The following is an 18580-nucleotide window of genomic DNA, read 5'->3' as shown; positions in this document are numbered from 1 at the left end:
ACGTCAGACAAAATCGACAGGCTTAAAGTCTCTGTTGGTGGTCAGCAGACAAAGAGGCACAAATAAACTTGGGAGAAGTAAAACTCAAACTCAACAAAACAAAACAAAACAGGCAAAAATAAAACTTCAACAAATAAATAAATAAACCGACACATGAGGAAGCAGCAGGGAACAAATTTATGAAGACGACTGTGGAGCACACAGACAAAATACACCCGGGAGGTAGAGATAATTGAACACAGGTGAAACGCATGAGGGCGGGGCTGACAATCACTGAAACGGAAAACCTGACAAGAACAGGAAGTGGCACAAACAAAAGACACACAAGGTAAGACATTCTAAGGTTAAAACAAAAAAAACCCAGAAGTTAGGTGTCCAAACTCAGACTTTCAGAAAGAAAAAAGAAACTGTCAATCACCAGATGACATATTTTCGAAACTGTGTAAGCCCCACAACCAACACCATCCCTGTTCTATCATCATGCTTTCACATTACAATATAATTTATCTCCACTACAACTCAAAGAAAAAAGAACGGATCAAAATTAAGTCAAATTCCTTCTATGTCCCAAATCACACGACTAGATTTTTCGTTTTTTAATGAAAGTGTTCTGGAGGCTGAACAGAAATCAGACACAGCAGCTACTTGATATCTTTAAATTAATTCTAATACATTTTATTAACATCTTTTGCCATTCCCATCAACACGTCTTTCAAAGAGGACAGAACCTATATGTTTATCAATGGGAATTGAACAACTAACAGCCTTTTTAAGACGTTTCCAGCACATCGACACCAGCGTCGGCCCCAAAAGCTCTCTTGACTTCTTTGTCTGTCTTATCCAGGGGTATGGTACCACTTTTTCATCCAGAGATATTTGTATTCTTTTTGTTTTTTTAATTTGTGTGGCAGTCAAATGTTGGTAGCATCATCAGCTCACCCACTCTCGGGCTGTGAATCCGCTGGATAATCTCCTGCTTTGTTCTCACAAAGGCTTATTCAGAGTTCTGACCAGTGGCCCGGCCAGAGAAACTACGGAGAATGGGCTGAGGCTCTCACAGATAGTCCTTCAAGAAAATGTTTCTCCTGACTCAGTAAGTTACAAGAAAACTGGGTTTTACTCTAAACTGGAGAGAATACCCCTGAAATTTCTACTCTCACGGGTCAATGAAATATTAATTGTGGCACAACCATCTGACCTGGATAATGGCGCTGCTGAGATACCATGCATGTCATGGAAAGTATGATGTATTTTGAATACCCTAAGTATTATGCTGTGGTTGAAGCTTTGCTTTATAGCTCCTAAGAGCTGCAGATTGTGGGGGCAGAGGATGAGAGTGAAAGGTCAAGTGTTTAAGGAGACAAAGGACAAAGGGGGAAACAACATTATCTAAGACAAAACAAGACTGAACAGAGAACAAAGACGACTAAAGACACAAATGAAAAAAAAGCAAGGTTACAACAAATAGTTAATTATTTGGAATGAGTGTTCAAGATAAGACAATTAGCACTAGGAGATGGATGTGGCCTCCGGCAAAGCAATTCTCTAGCGAAATCACTCTATTCCACAAATAAAGCAGCCTGTGTGAATTTGCCGTCATTAAAACAGCCTCGTTCCTCCTCGCATCTTCACACTTAGTCTTGCATTGACATCGCATCTATTATCAAAAGAACATAAGTTACCTTCAAGGCTATATGGAAGATACGCATCTCGAGCATCTCTCGAATATCATCTCCCAAAGATGGACTTACAGATTAGAGAGCGATGAAGGCAAGGATCGAAGGAGGATTAGTGATTTGGGTTGTTGTTTAAGACACAGATGTGGTCACAGATAATCTCTGCTTGAATAATGAAAGAGGAAACTGTTGCATCTCATTGATGTTTATGGATTGACAACGGAAGAAAATCCCAAGGTTCTCAGTTCTTAAAGACAAATCTAACTGATAGAACATGACTGAGTACTTATATACATACGTAGACGGTCATAATGAATACAGTACATCTACTTTACTGAAAAAAACACTGAGGCTCAGTGAAATGTCATGTTGACCACTCCACCATTTTGAAGAACTACCTAATGTTTAATTTGGAAACCATAGGCCTTTTTTACACAGCATGAATTGTAAAGAGACCAAGGGAGGAACAAGTGTTGGAAGGTGTCAGCGTTATGCATACTGGATATTCCATATGTCTTTGAAAGCTGGACTTTCCAGTTGAGGAAAGTGTGATATTTTTCTGCAATTTCGACCATTTTGGTAAATGTGAGGATTCCCATTTGGAAATGATGGTGTTTTTGTCTGTAATGGGTCTTGATATGAGACACAGCCATCATCCATCTGGCTTGTATAGTTTGAAGCTCGCTGGGCAATTTGTTCGCCATCTTACACCACCGAAGTAGCTTGGCTACACCAAAGCGTGGCTTAGATTGGCTCAAGGATTTTTGGAAATAGACTGTGCACTTTCCCCTTTTTGTTTGCACAGTTTTCCAACGCATTTCAGGCACAGAAATGTCCCTTGTTTTACACTGAGATCAATTTCGCTCAAATTAAATTTAGTCTGTTATAGTAGGGTCAGACTTAATGATCAGGGCATTTCAGAGGGAGCACGTTGCAAATTAGCTCAGTGCATAGATGTGCGATGTTTGTAATCTGCCACAGACAGTATTTCACTACCTGGTTGAAATCTCACAGAAAGACCAATGAAAGGGTTCAGCCTCTGACCACAACATGACCCTCTTAATATTTAGCTGCTGACTAAATAATATCACATACTAAAATGAAATAAAATATAAAATGTGATAAAATAAATGAAAGGAACAATTTCATTTATTTTAAAAACTGGTTAAAGTGATACAAGACTTTTTCTATTTCAGCTTTACAATTATTCTGTCATGCTATTTACATTCTTATGACGATTTTAAGTATTTATTTTTTCTGTTTAAGTGGATTTGAAAACTGGATATGATTGGGCCCCAAAGCACAACAAAAACAATGTTTTATGGGTAAAGCCAGATAACCATGCAGGCCCCAGACTTCCAAAGTCCCCAAAATCACCACATTCATTGCACAGCAGTTCTTTTATGGTCATTTGAACAACTGCAAAAGGAATTATAGCGGAGCAAAGTGTCTCTGTGCGGTGTCCCTGCTGATTCTGGCTCTTGGCGACCACAGTGCTGCGGTAAAAATACTTTCCCTTCCTCTGCGTCACACTGAGCCAGTTCCGCTCTCGTTTCCAACCGAACAGATTTCACACAGATGTTAGAGAAGGTCTTTATTTGTCTGTGAGAAAACTGTAGACTAAAGTAGACGTGTGACTGAGGGCCCTCCGCTCCATTGCTGGAGATAAAGATGATGTATTTTGCTCCCACCTCCTACTCGGCGCTACAGCGACACAGAGCCCAGAGGCGTACATGGACACAGGTCAAGTACATCCCACTCAGTGTCTCTTCCTCCTGGGTGATGAGTTGATCTGGCAGAACACGGCGCGGCAGGTGGCATGCATACCTGATATCCTCATTTAGCAAAAACAGGCAAAGGATCTGCTCGCCAAGTGGGAGGAGATGTGTGTTTGTTGTCTGTGTGTGCTGGTAAATGTGTGTTTGTGTGGGCGGAGGTGCAAAATCTCTGGGTGTTTGCTGTTTTTAAAGGGGGTCTGTTTACCTGCCTGTCATCTCGATAGCTGTACTCATCATGGACAAGTGAACAAGTTCATTTAAGGACCTACAGTCTTTTGATTATTTTATTATAATTATTATTTGAATGTTATTTTTATATACTGTCTAACAATAACATTACCATCATATCATCAGTACTATTACCATCATCTTGCCACTGCACCTTATCTACCTATTTATCTTGTGTTTCTGTTTTTATTCTTTCTACCTCAATATTTTTTATTTTATTCTATTGTATTGTATTTTATTGTATTCAAATATACCGGCTGCTATGACGACTTAATTTCCCTTCGGGGATGAATAAAGTAATCTATCTATCTATCTTATTAATGTATAACTGCATATAAGAGTGAATATTCATGCACTAATCTTGTGCACTAAACAAATAGTGCATGCATCCATTCATTATCTATACCGCTTATCCTCTGAGGGTATAGGGGTTTCGAACCAATTCCAGCTGTCAGTTGGCGAGAGTCGGGGTGCACCACAGGGGTGAATGTAAAGATTAAACAAATCCAAGATCCTGAACAGACAGAATTAGTCAGGGATGTTGGGATAACCAGATTTTAAGATTACCCAATTTCATAAAGAATTGTAAAAACTACGATATCTAACTATGGTGTCCTGCCTCTCGTGAGTCACGTTATTTGTGTGTGTGCGCCGTGCGATTAAAACTTCTCTCATGAGTCAAACGCTTTGTGTGTGTGTGCAATGTGCTTGTTTGTGTGTTTTGAAGAGGGAACTGATGTAACAGCCTTATTTCCACCAATGCTGGCCCAAAAACTCCATCGGAGGAGTTCACAGTTGGAGGAGAAATCCTTGTTTACTTTCAGTTTCTGACCATCCCCGAAGGAGTGGCTGACCTTCTGACACACACACTCTCCACTCCTCCACTCTCCACCCCTCTCTCCTCTCTCTCTCTCAACCCATATAAATTTAGCTAAGAGTTTAATTAACCTATACTGAGAGGTAGTAGAATAGTATAATTGACAATAATATAAAAAAATTAAGTTCATTAGCTATATTGTTAGCTACATATTGCTCGTTAAAGCCGTGAAACTGTGACATTGCCTCTGACAATAATCCTGGCACCAAAACTTCATATGATGACATCCCTAGAATGGGTCCTGAAGTCCTAAATGGGATGTCCACTAACTACTTTGTTTGTAGGTTCTCTTGGCATGTCCCAAATAGGAAGACCCTGGGGTAAACCTGCTAACTGGGATTATGGTGTATATTTCATGGGGTTTAGAAATGCCCTGGGGTCCCTCGGGAGAAGCCAGAGGTTGTGGTTTGCTCGGAGTCACAGCTGGTTAAAAAGGCAGAAGAAAATGGTTGAATAGGAGAGAGGAATAAAACACAAGAGAATATTGAAATTTATAGTTTTCTATATATCTGACAAAATGAGCAATATTAATTTCAAGTATGGAATAAAACACCTTTAGTTTTGATTGGATCATGTGTCAAGTCACTGAACTGACAGTTGCAATAAGGTAAATTGTCCATGAAAGGATACTTGCAGCTCTCTGTGCAAATTCAAAACCAATGAACAACCTTACAGCCACATTATCGACTTGTATTGAGCAGTCTGAGAAAAAAGACATTTAACCCTGGAAACGTTTGTTCCAATGATGCAGCAGATGAACCTGAAAAACTTGCAAGCAAAGAGAAATTTCTTGAGAATATTAATAAAGCTTGAATATAAGAGCAATAGGATCCTGGGAAATTGAATGTCTGAAGTTTGGTCAGACACTCAGTACCTGTACCTATATTAATCTTGGCGCTCTGTACAGGCTCTGCCAACAATCAAGGCTTTAAATGTCGACTGCCACTATTGCCTTTTAATCTATCTTAATGCTGAGTAAGGATTTTAGGCAACAACTCCAATTTGAATCGCATGAATTTATTTAAGTCAATAGTGTAGATAAATTATTTTTGGGGATGCATTTACAATCGTCAAAGATAAGAGAAAAAGTGCTTACCAAATGAGGTATACAATAACAACATGTATGAACTAAAGATATTACTTTCCAGTCTAGAGCTGGCAAATACATTTACAATTTGATAAATCAATAAATAAGTACTTTTCTGATAGTATAGTATTATTTAATAGTGGATCCTGAAACTCCATTTGGATGTGATTCAAATTTCAGGTAGAGGTGGGAGATTAAATAATTTGGATGTCATTCTTACCGTCGTGAAATCACAGGATGTAATCTATAATAGACATCAATATTCAGCAGGAAATAGCCTATATGAAAAATAGGGATGCAGCAGAGAGTTGAATTTGAGGTAATGATTTTGTAGAAGGAGAATTTGCTTTGAGTATTATATTTCTCACCTAGACATGAAACACAAAGTGATGTAATTAAACAGAAATGTTCTACAATGTTATTATTATGTCCAATGTTAAGCCTGAAAAAATGTCCATTAATCCATTTAGAAATGACCTAAAGAAAAAATACACCTTGAACTTTTCTTGCACAAATTAAATTTTTTCTTCTGTACCAGTTAACATTTTTTCTACATCTTAGTCAGACTGCATACAGGATCTGCTAAAGGCCAATTCAACATACTTTTAATGGCACCAAATCCTCAAAACATGAACAAATAAAGGCTAATATAAAATGAGACTATCAAAGGATTTAAACTATAAGAGGACCAACAAGTAAATGGCGAGTATATTTGCGGCTATAATCTGTATTGTGGTGTGAGGTGAACAATTACATATTGTACGTGCTCAGGAGAAGATTAAAATCACTGACCAGCACCTTCCCTGGAGTAATACATTAAATCCCATCTGGATGGGGCTTTAGTCAATAAATGAGAGATTTAGGGAATATTGCAAAGTGCTATATACTTCAGAGAGACAAGGTGCAACTAAATTAAATGAATGTTTTTCTGAATAATTTAAATGTGCCGTCTTTATATTGACTAAAGGATTTATCTTTGGGAGTCCCTCTGTCTCTAAGCTTAGAGAATCATACAGAGTATGATCGAGGCAGCAGCTCCAGGATTCAGTGGCAAACCGCCAAACGTTTCATTTACTTTTAGGACAGCCACTTTTGGATATATTCAATGTAGCAGCTCAAAAAGGATGCTTTGGAAGGAAGGTAAATACAGCTTTCATTACCTAAAACGGGTCAGGACCCTTCCATTTGTGCTGATTATTGTGCTTCGTCACGGTGAATGCAGATAGTAAAATTTTTTCTCAAACCGATTTACCTAAATTGGTTCGTGATCCGAGAGAGTTTTATTTTGAGAATGTTTGTTCTCAGAATGTTTTGGTTTAAATTGGTAAACAGGAAGGTTTGTGACAACCGTTCGTCTTCAAACAAGTGAGACAAGTATGGAGGAAAACGAAAAAATATATATATGTATATATATATTTACCTTATGTTATATTACTCCAACCTCCACCTTTTTGTGTGTTTATGACTCCAACTCTTGTAGTAAAATGCTGATATTGAAACTTTGATTTCAAGGCCTAAAAGCTTGAAATGCTTGACATTTATCAGAAGTGTCACGTCTGAATTCTATTTGAGGTCTCAGGATGAGAGGATGCGTGCGGTAAGTAAGAAATAATTAAGAGAAGTTTTGAATTGTCCTTTAACAGAGCTGAGCCCAATTGGAAACATTACATAAACCAAAAGTCACACAAGTTGAATTCCATGCATGCACTCTTCTTCATGGTTCTCTTCATTTCAGACGTTTTTTTCAACTTTCTCCACTGGTGTGCGATACCTCTGTGGCAGCATCGTCTCTCCTCTTAATATTATGCTGCTGCATCTGGCTCTCTGTATTTTGATGTCACTTTTACTGAAGCTTTTCCCATCGCAAAAGCCGCTAGAAGTGTGTGGGGTGGGTGGACAGGAGGACTTTCTACGCTTTAGAAAAGTTTGGGAAAGTCATCGGTGTGTCCTTTAGCTGCTGAGTCTGAATAACACCAACTGACAGTAGCGAGTCGAGGAAAAGTAAAGTGACAAGTAAACTAAACTGAGCCAAATTAAGAACTGAAACTCAGGAGACTAGAAATTGGGGGCAACAATTTTATGTCTGGTTGCATGTATTTATCCTGCATGGATGGTACGTATACATTAAGTATTAATAAATGTCAGATGCTCACGTGGAATGAATAGATGTTAACAAACACCTATGCCTACTTGCATATCCTTATCGATTGATTGGTTTTCAAAATTCTGTTCTATTAGTTAGAAACCCAGACATTGGCAAATCTTTTCTGGATCTGACAGTTAGCTTGAGGAAATTCAAATAAACATCATTTTACGCACATGATGTATATTCCTCTCTGAGCAAAATCAACGGATATGGGGTATGGAGTTTCTCGGAATTTGAACATGGGCTGCTGCTCAACACTGCCTTCTAGTTGAACTTTGAGACAACAGTGGTTGATGTTTTCCACTTTTGATTGCTCACTTCGAAAACTCTACTCTCGCTCTCTTTTCTCTTCTAACCCTGTTCCCCTTCATTATCTGGAACAAATTTACACTTCATGCAAACCTACAGGGTGAAGGTGCTTATCCTCACGTTCAAATATTTTAGACTAAAGACACGCGTGGTCAGAATCTGTCATCAGTATCATGTACTGACTTACATACCTGAACTGCTCTTTAACCAGATCCAATGACTAGATTTAACGTGTGACCTGTCTACGAAATAGGGCCACATGGTTCAGTAATAATGCTGGACCCATGTTAAGTGATATGGTATTGATGTGGTGCAAATTCCTAAAAGAATGTGCAGTGAATTAATAAGACAACTAAGTACAAACAGTGAACCCTGGGGGCCCTTGAAGGTACGAACCCAATTTGGAATTAACCTGGTTTGTAATGGTTCCTCTCATCACACGATTAAAACACTTTTAAGGATTAATCAAATTTCCCCTGTTCTGGAAATTACTCCCTCTATCAAAATAAGCAACTTTGGAATTCTACTAAAATACCTTTAATATTATATGAAATTTGTCTTTATCTTACAAAGCGCCACTTAAAACAAACAGCATGGTCTGACAAACTGTCAGAGACTTGATGTTAGTATTTTACTGAGGACATGCTGTTTAACAGACAAGCCGTTGTATTTGTACAAAGTCCACTTAGCAGGATATCACTGGACTGACTGAAAACAGATTAACTAAAATGGAAAAAAAGATCTTGGTTCATGCATGCAAATTGTTTTAGGGCACCAGTCGCTCATTAGCCTCCCCCCACAGACACAATTATCAACTCATTCAGGCTCAGCAGATAATGTATTACGGCTGAGATGCCGCATTCGTATACTTCAATGGTCAAGACAATTCTTGTTCATTATTTTTGCCCACATATTAAAGTTGTGTATTGCTGAGACAAAGCTTTTCAATAAAAACATGCATCGCTCTCCGTCTCTCTTCTTTCTTTTTAAGACTGCAGCAAAGCTTGACTTGCTGAACTTTTCATTTACAGTCCCTGTAGCTACATGTTCTGCAGCAAACATTTGCTTTTTTTTATTAGGCATTAAAATTCACTTCCATGTTCTCATGGTAATCAAACTTTTCTCTTATGGTAAAAGGAGGATGCACTGAGTGGAGGACGTGTTTCTCGTGTAGAACTCATTCAGCGTCTCACTGAAAATGAAGAGTTGACCTCCGCTCTCCTCTGCGTTCTGCGCTGCACAGCCACTTTGAAATAAGCCACCTTCTTTCCAAGTTTACACCTCGCAATGGCTCATTTAAACCAAATTTGCTATTTAGGTTGAAGCACGAAAGCAAGGCCCATCCACCCACACACCTGCTGTCCTCGCTCGAGAGCCAACAGATCTGTTCTGATGTGAATAATGTATCGCTTGGTTATGTTTTGCTTGCAGTCGTCAGGGTGTGTGTGTGTGTGGGGGGGGATTGGGGGTTTCAGGGCCAGGCTGAAGAGATAATAGGATCTATTTTTTCTCTGTTCTCTGAGTGGATTTTTAACAAAAGTGCCATTTGCAATTAATGGTGAAAAGAGCCAGTTAACGCCTGTTGGTGAATTTTTGGGTAAATGACGATACACCACTTCAAGGGTAGTTGAGTGTTGGGTAGGCAGGTAGATAAAACAAAGGAAAGGACCTGTTTATGTGACATGAAATGGTGTTAAAGCATTTCTAGTGACTACGACAAAATCTAAGGGCCATGTTGAAGAAAAAAAATTCCGAGATACTAGAATTTGTACAAACAAAGTTGTAATTGAGAATAAAGTTGCAATTATGAATAAAGTCGTAATACCACAACATTAAAGTCTTAATATTATGAGAATAAAGTCTTAATTGAGAATTAATTTGTTCTATTACAATAATAAAGTAATATTATATTCCAAGAAAATGTATTAAAAGCACTTGTGATAATGTGGTGCTGATGAGTATAACTTAACAAGATGCTCAATATTTCTTAATTTTGAGGCAGGCATCAAGATCATCTTTCGATATAACCTCTGTGAAATGTAGGTAGCCTAAAATTCCTTTTTCTAATAAAATGATGACTTTATTAACGACATTATTCTCATCAAAGTCACATCATTGTTTTTCTCAATGTGTCCATAATACTTAATCTTATAAAACAGAGAAACTTCTTTCTGGTATCCAACAGCTTTATTTCAAAGAAAGATGACAAGGATTTCCAGATGTTTTTAAGTCTAATGTGACGCACACTATCCTAGAGGGAAGCACACACAGGGCCTGTAACCCATTCCAGATGGAATCCAGTAGAGAAGGGTAAGAATGAAAGATTTGGTTCCCATTGAGACATTTGCCATGCTATGGAGCCTCTCACTTCTGCGGAAGCTTTTAATCCAGCCTTCCGCTTTAAAAAGAATTGAAAAATGTCACGTCCTTGTGCGCTCTCTTTCGTCTCTCCCCCGGCTGTTGAGCAATGATGCACCTTGGAAATAATCTTTGAAAAGGATTGTTTGTGTGCATAAGTTGACAAAAAGCCAACCTATTTGTCATAGTTGCAGCACAGAGGAAGATATCCCAGAGGGACAGTTTTAGAGGAGGGTTAATGTTTGCGCGTCGAGCTTGATGGGTGGTTGTTTGTGAATGTGCAGAACGGCAAACACAAGTCTTCAAACTGCAAACAAACAGAGTGTTTTCGTGCCGTATAGTGAAACAGACATTTTTTTTCGGGGCTGCTTGAAAGCAAAGAATACGCATCTATACACTGCGAGTAATCTCCGCCACTGGCTGTGTGCGTGTGTACAGTACCTTGATGGCAGAGGTGGCGATCTGGAGATGGTGCAGGCGCCTCAGGGTGCTCTCTCGATCTGTGAAGTAGGACGCCGCCAACTGATGCAGCAGCTCCAGGGACACCACTGAACTGTTGCTGCTGCCTTCTGACTTCTTGTTCAGCTTCTGCTTGTCCAGGAAAATGGTCAAGGATTCCTCCCCTGTGGATCAATCAATAATTTTAGTCAGTCTTTCTTCCACTGAATCTCTCTATTTCTGTTACAGTTTACAGAACCTGATCACAGAGGCAAAGGCAATTCCCTATAATAGCCAGACATGTCTCCACAGTGGCTGCACCCATTAGGTTTTTTGTAATTCTTTAAACCAGTCACAATAGTCTTGCTTGGCGCAAAGCCCAGGATGCAGTGACGGTGCCCTTGCACATTAAAGTGTCGGGGGGGGGTCTTGTTGGTGGAACAGTGTCATTAAATTGGCTGATTTCCTGCTAAAGAAAAGGCCAAAAAAACAGCAGAAGAGGTATCGACTGTGTAATTGCAAAATCCATATCTTCATCCAAACTTCCCATTGTCAGTATGAGGGTAACTCGCTCTGAGGAGGTTGTTGTTGTTTCCTGTAGAAAAGTGCAAAAATAAAATGGGCACCCGGTGGCAGGTTTATATCCAGTGTGGATCAGTCTAGTCAAACTACTTTCATTATAATATTTCACCCTGTCAGATGAACAGGCTGATTTTATTCTCAGAAGAACTGAAAGTAGATTCTACTTTTTAATTTGACACTTGTTTGGTGGGCTGTCACTTTCTCACTGGTTTGCTTGTCTGCTGTGCAGGCGATAAAACACTTTCCTTTGCTTCACTCCCTTTCATCAGACAATAATAAAACCATTAACACTAAAGCCAATTAACCTAAAACAAACACACAGCAGACCACATTTTCTTCTTAAGGCAGCTCCCACAGACACTGCGACTGAGTCTAGGAAGAATTTTTCCTTTTACATGTAATCAAAACTTCTAACAGACAGGCCTACACTGATTTAAATGAACAATGAGTACATTGTGGTCCCAGGAAGTGTTGCTGATCATTGCCAGTCACTAGCTGTTAGCTAAATGGTTGGTGATCTTTCAAACCTTCTGAAAGGTCAGAGCTCTGTGTATTTGGTGGAAGTGCTGAACTCCTGAACTCCCTCCTCTGCAGTAGCGAACATGCACTCTTCTCAAACACATGGGAAAAGTTCAATTTTTTCCATAGGTGTAGGAAAAATATCCATTTTATTATTTAGCAACTAGCTTCCGCCGCAGGCAAAAACACATCTTTTCCAACTACAACTTGGCTAAGAAGTTGATGGGCTAATAGTAAGTGCACTTAAATATATTGCTCTTACATGTGACACATTGTAGTTGGCTTTTTTAAAGCTTATGTACTTATGATTTTTGCTGTGTTGGGTTTGTACCTTTGTGTTTGAATGCACTTATTAGAAGGTACTTTGGATAAAAGCATCAGCTCAATGATATGTAATGTAATATATTATAATGACAGTAAGGGCAAAGACACCAATGCTTTAAAGCCATTCAAGGAATCACAGATGAGTCAAAGAGCCACATAAGCAGGGATTTAAACCAGGATGTTCCAGAATGGCCGTCTTATTACAATACAGTATTTTGCACAATATTGACCTTTTGCCATGGTCATTGTTATAGTGTCAATCCCAAAGTGTAATGCTTGAGTGTGAAATCAGAATGTACCTGTTATACCCTGTCTTATATAGACAGTGGTGACACAGTGATCAAGTGCGTCATGTGACAGCACCTCAGAAAAGCAAAAGTATAACCAGCTAAAAGCTGATAAACAGAACCACCAGATAATTCTTCCCATTTTTGGGTAAGTATATTTTACTTTTGAAAGTCACAGTTTGTCATTTTAACCCAGCTAACACTTGCAAAAACAGCAGTTCGATGTAACCCTGGAGGAGTAAAAGAAAAAAACTAAGATGAAAACTGTAGAACAAAAGACAAAAATTGAGCTCTGGGATGTGGGCATTTTCTCAACTAGAGTCTAATCAGTATGCAGACTGGCTTAGCCCATTTACTCGAGGCCGTTAATTACATATAGAGTCTAAATATAAGTCTTCCAAAGCATTAATCTCTGCTTTATGTCCCACGCTGATACGCCAGTTCAGACACTCAGTGATAAGTGGCACAAATGCACATGTCAGTGGACGCAAACACAAAATATCAGAGAGATTTAAGGGAGAGACTAGATTTGGAGTGAAACCAAATTGGTGGTGCTGTTAGTTACTGCTGGTCCAGTATCTGACAGCACTGCTAGGTGAAGGTATCAAGGGAATTTCAGTATCAAAAGGTCGTATTTTTTCCAATTAAAGTCCATTATATCACTTGTAATAACCTATCCCCTTCTATTATGTACATTCAGAGTATATCATAGGGTTTTACTGGCCTAGGTACCCTTGGCTTGTAAATCTTCCTCCGACTCACTATCAATTTGCTACACTTCTATAAATTTGTAAAGATAAGAACTCATGTACAGTATCTGTGCTGCTGTGTGAGGACCAGGATAATCAGTGGGTCAGGATCCTGACGCCGGCGCTTTGAACGCAACACAAGGCGCACACAATCGATACTTCTCTCCTCTGAGATCATGGGTAATCAGAAATCCAATAAAGAGAGAGACACATACTAAGAAATGGGTCAATTTTATCTCATCTCTGCTTTGCGAGTCTTTTGCCGCTGCACACAACGTTCATCAGAGGGAAAGATGAGAGGAAAAATTCTGAGGAAAGCAACCTTGGTTGAATGCTTGAGGTGTAATGTATGGTCTTTTTGCAATTGTTGCTTTTTTTCTCGTTGTAACTTGAAAGGAAAGAGCAGCAATAGATCCTGTGCCTCCACCAGCACTTCTGTAACATACACTATAACTCCTCCAAGGCTCTATTTTTGGTATGTCCCGATACCTCCTAACGTGAGAATAAAGGTGACACCTGCAGTCCTTCCTTACCTCCCAGGGTAGCAGAAACAAGGAAGTGGGTCCCATACTTCTTGATGAGGTTTTCGTGGATTTGCTGCAGGGTTGGTCTTCGCCCCAGTAGCCGGAGGTTGCGCAGGAACTCTGGCGCTAAGGGCAACGGAGCTTTGAGGAAATCTCTCTTCTGCGTGGCCAGGCTGTTCACCTTCCAGTGGCTGAACTCCCTGAAATGATGAACACATTCAAAGGTTCAACACTCTTATGAGACGTAGAGGGTACAAACACACGCACACACACAACAGAGGCTGAGAAAGGTACCCGAGTACATTTTGAGGAATAAAACGGAGGTTAAAGGTACTACTAGAACATCACAGTCTAACTGAACTGACTTTTCCAAAAAGAGGACATTTCCGACACTTGACAGAGGAGGAGCCATACAGGTAGAGGACATCGATGAAGATTTCCGCCTGGTAAAACGAGATTCTAGAGCTTTTTGGTGAAAATAGCCAACATAACTGTTGATGTGCTGTTAACGAAATCATGACCCTCTTTACGGAATCAATACACACATATTTCTGTGTTGTGTCTGAGCAGAGAATCTCCTGCTGTTGTTGATATGAGAAAAGCAAACTACGGCGTTTATCTCCGTCTAAACAACACCTTCTGTCTTTGGAATCTCCACTTTTGATACAAAGACAAATAGATTAACTTCAAGTCGAGCTAAACAGAAAGGATCCCTTCACATGGCTAGTTGCATTTAAAAAAATTAAAAATAACTTGCAGCTATCCAATGCACAAGCAGGGTGTCTGTAAGTTTCAGCAAGTTAATTTCAAGACATGTTACCTCATGAAGACCAGAATGAATGAAATGTAAGACCTATGTCGAGCACGACAGATGTGAAGGAATATCGGCGTCCCAGCTTACAGTTGCCCATTATTGACTATAAGGTAAAGAAGCCTAGTAGAGAGTAAACCTCAATATGCCATTATCTCATCATCTACAAACAGTAAGTGTCCAGAGTCTTTCCCACAGCAAAGCAGAGTGTACTAAGATCAATTCTGACCAACGTGTTTGTTGACTATCAGCCAGTGGATCCTGAACATTATGAACATTATGAACATAACTGTAATTCTGTTCAACCTGGGAGAGGGATCCCTCACATGTGGCTCTCTCTGAGGTTATTATGTTTTTATCCCCCTGTTGATATGTTTTCATGGTATTCTTTCCTCACTGTTGTTGAAGTATAAGGAGAAAGGAGGCACACCTTTTGAAGCCTGATGGGAGAAACTGATTTGTTAAGATGGGCTAAATGATATTGTATTGATTGATTGTTGTTTCTTCGAAATCTAACCAGGTGTCTCTCTACCAGTATTTAGTTTCAACACTTATGATCTTTAAATGGTTCATCACTATTTCATACAATCATCTCAATTCTAAATTAGACTCAGGTTAAGGGCTTACAAAAGCTGCATTGAACAGGCAAGACTCGCACTGGCAAGCCCACAGGGAATGATCACCTGACTCTGCAGTTCCCCTCAGATCTGCAGAGCATTTAAATGTCTTTAAGAGGATCAGTTAGCTTGACAGCTCAACCTAACTGAACCTGAACCTAACTAAAATGCTTTGTGACAGAGGGCAGCTCTTTTCAGGAAAAAAAAGCATTGGCGTTGACAGAGACTAAAAAAACAAGTAAAATGGAGATTGAATACTGGATTTACATTTCTCCGGTGGCTAGAAACATGGCTCTGAAGGAATGTGAGCGTTGCTCTGTGCATGTTTTCATAAGATAATAATAACGTATGTTCTGTTTGCCGATTTCCGTGCTTACCCAAAGTAGCAAGAAATCATAATGATTACTCACCAAATGAAGGGAGTAATTTTGAAGTTGAATCAGATGACACAGATCTGTGAATAGTGTATTTTATAATTTTATTATAAACAATTAAAATTCAGAAAAATATGACTTTTGCTTGATTGTTATTTATAATGTACCTTTAGTCATTCAGTGTATTTGTTCAGAAATTCTGCTCGTTATGAGGATTCATATTGAAATATTATATTTCCTAAAACTTACTAAAGAGGAGAAAGCCCATACATTTCAGCTTTTACAGGCTATATATAAAATATATATTTTATATGAGTGTTTGGAGTCATCCTGTTTTCAGGGTCATGTTGGCAAGCTGTCCACACACTGATGCAGATAATGCAGTAATTTTAAAGGGTTCATTTTAGTTTATGACCCCGTTTTTTCTAATTCATATGCTGACAAAATAGTAACCAAAACACATGAGAGCTTAATAACACAAGTGCTGTCTGCTCCATGCAATTGAAAATGTCAACATAAACAGAATAATAAAAAATGCATCTATGTTGCTAAGAGGAAGGAATAAAGAGACTAATGTCAGCCTCATCCTCTCAGGAGCCCCTGTAACCTGGCCGGTCCTGGTCACAGTGACTTTGGGACTGGTCGACATTTAGATTCCTACATTTCCAAAACACCCCTGTTCTTTAGCTGTCCAGACAAATGCCAGGCAGTAGCACAAACACTGTTTCTCCTCCGCTGGTCATCGTAAGAAAGTGACACAGTGGGGAAACTTCTAACGCCTGATAATCATTTCAACACCTCACTCCTTCACACAGCAGCACCCAGAGGTGTGTGAATATTATGCAAATACCAGCAGAAAAGTACAGACCCATCTGCATAAATTAGGTGCAAAACAAGAGGCACTGACTATTAGCACATTATTTCCTCCAAACAAAATACCAGGAGTGTCCTTCTGTTTCCCCGGGAGCGCTCTAACTCTATCTCTTGCTCTCTCTCTCGCAAACACACACATACACACATGCACAGAGGGAGGTGCATACACTGTATCACTGTCTCCGTTTCCTACTGGCTGCCTTTCTGAGGTCAATAGTTTACTATTACATACAACATCATGGTGTAATTATGCCGTTGACAGCATTGTGCCTATACTGGAACCCATACAATAGGCTACTTCCTTTAATAATACAAAATGAATATGCATAAGGTCACTCGGATGTTCATACGGCAGCGAGGTACTGTAATAGGACTGAGTCGCTGTTATGCATATTAGTCCTGAACGGAGAGCTCAGATTTGTAACCATTTAGCACCGTGACAAAGCTTTCCATAGAGGGATTGGACCCCCGAGCATATGGTCAAAGCAGTGCATCATTAGATGCTTCATTCTCACATACTGTCCCAATTAATGTCTGCAGCCTGGCCACAGTCACGGTGCAATTAATACAAGATATCATTCACCTTGGCCAGATTCTTCTTTCAGTAAAGTAGGGCAACTCAGGGGAGCGTAGACTGAGGGTACACGGCACGACTGCAGGCAAAAAAAAAAATATGAGAGAGCAACTGTTGCTTTCTCACACCTATTTGTTTGCTCCTCCTCAGTGTGTAGCCTGGGTATGGCCAAGCTCAGGCTCCTTGGCTGCTTATGGCCCACAAGCAGTGAGTAGAGAAGCATGTCCTTTAGGATGGTCCCTTATCACTGCTTGGGTGTCAGGTCACAGTGAGGGTGAACGAAACACATGTGCAGCTGCGATTGCCAAGGAAAATAAAAAGTAGTGGAGAATGTACCACTTTCCGAGAGAAATTAAATATATATTTCTTGTATCATTATGGCCTGAAACATGGTGCTAAACTGGTGGATTATCTCTCTTTCGATCCAGTTGTAGGCTTCCTTCAGTTTGCAGGGTCATTGTTGGTTCTAACCCTCCATGTTGGCAAGCTGTCCACACACTGATGCAGATCAGCAGCCTCCCTGAAGCTAACTCCTCACGGATTCACATTTGGGAGGATGCAGATAATGCAGTCATTTCAAAGGGTTGATTTTATTTTATGGCCCCGTTTTATATAATGCATATCCTGACAAAATAATAACAAAAAACCATGAGAGCTAAACAACAGAAGTGCTGTCTGTTCCATTAAACAATGACGAGTGAAAATGTCAACATAAACAGTATTATCTTGATTTATTTATATTACAGTATATATCTATATAAACAGTATTTTGCTCCCCATATGCTTTGTTTATTATGTTGTTCTGGGCTTTGTTCCTGCACTAAAAACACAAATACACAATTCTCTACTTTATGCCGTACACAGGGCATGTTCCAAGATGATTGCTGCAGACATATGCTTAGCTGATTTGTTCAAACTGCCCTTACTTACGTTACCAAGGCTGGACACAATAAGAGAAAAAAAAAAGTAATATGATCTGAGGCAATCTGTCACGATCCGAATGAGGCTGTCCCTGTGAAGCTTCTCCTGCTCAGACTGGGCTAATGAGGACATTTTTGGCGGAAAGGTTTGGCATTGTTGAGTTGCACCGTGTTAAAATTAAAAGTAATCACAACAATCCAATGTGCAGTATTCTGAATACATTAATTTAAAAACAAGCATTAAAACACTTTCCTATAACAATATGTTTTAAGCAATGACTTGAGAAAAGGTAAAGTGCTGACAAAGTCTGATCTGCTCAGGCAAGGATATAAACACTTGGCGTATTTCAATACAAACGTAATAGTGTGAATTTTAACAACAGCTAAGCTGTAACTAATTGAAAAAACATTTTATTTAAAGCAATGTGATAGTTTTATTACAGATGCATGACCATGTTGATTCTCTGTAACTGGTAAAACAAAATCAAGTGCAAAGCCCCGCTCCAAACCCTCATTCCGCGCCTACTCC

At 39.4% G+C, this 18580-nt stretch overlaps 1 protein-coding gene across 1 annotated transcript in view; it reads right to left on the bottom strand.

Annotated features, from left to right (window-relative positions):
• brinp2 (bone morphogenetic protein/retinoic acid inducible neural-specific 2) overlaps window positions 1-18580 on the bottom strand; it is a 128970-nt gene that overhangs the window by 71270 nt on the left and 39120 nt on the right. The window contains exons 2-3 of the mRNA XM_061083590.1: window positions 13892-14082; window positions 10901-11082 (exon numbers count right to left, since the gene is read on the bottom strand). Of these exons, the coding sequence (XP_060939573.1) occupies window positions 10901-11082; window positions 13892-14082 (373 nt within the window). The remainder of the gene's footprint in view (window positions 1-10900; window positions 11083-13891; window positions 14083-18580) is intronic.

Source organism: Limanda limanda, chromosome 13, assembly GCF_963576545.1.
Source record: "Limanda limanda chromosome 13, fLimLim1.1, whole genome shotgun sequence".
NCBI lineage: Eukaryota > Metazoa > Chordata > Actinopteri > Pleuronectiformes > Pleuronectidae > Limanda > Limanda limanda.
The sequence above is the reverse complement of the archived record's forward strand: the minus strand, read 5'-3'. Positions and strand labels throughout refer to the sequence as shown.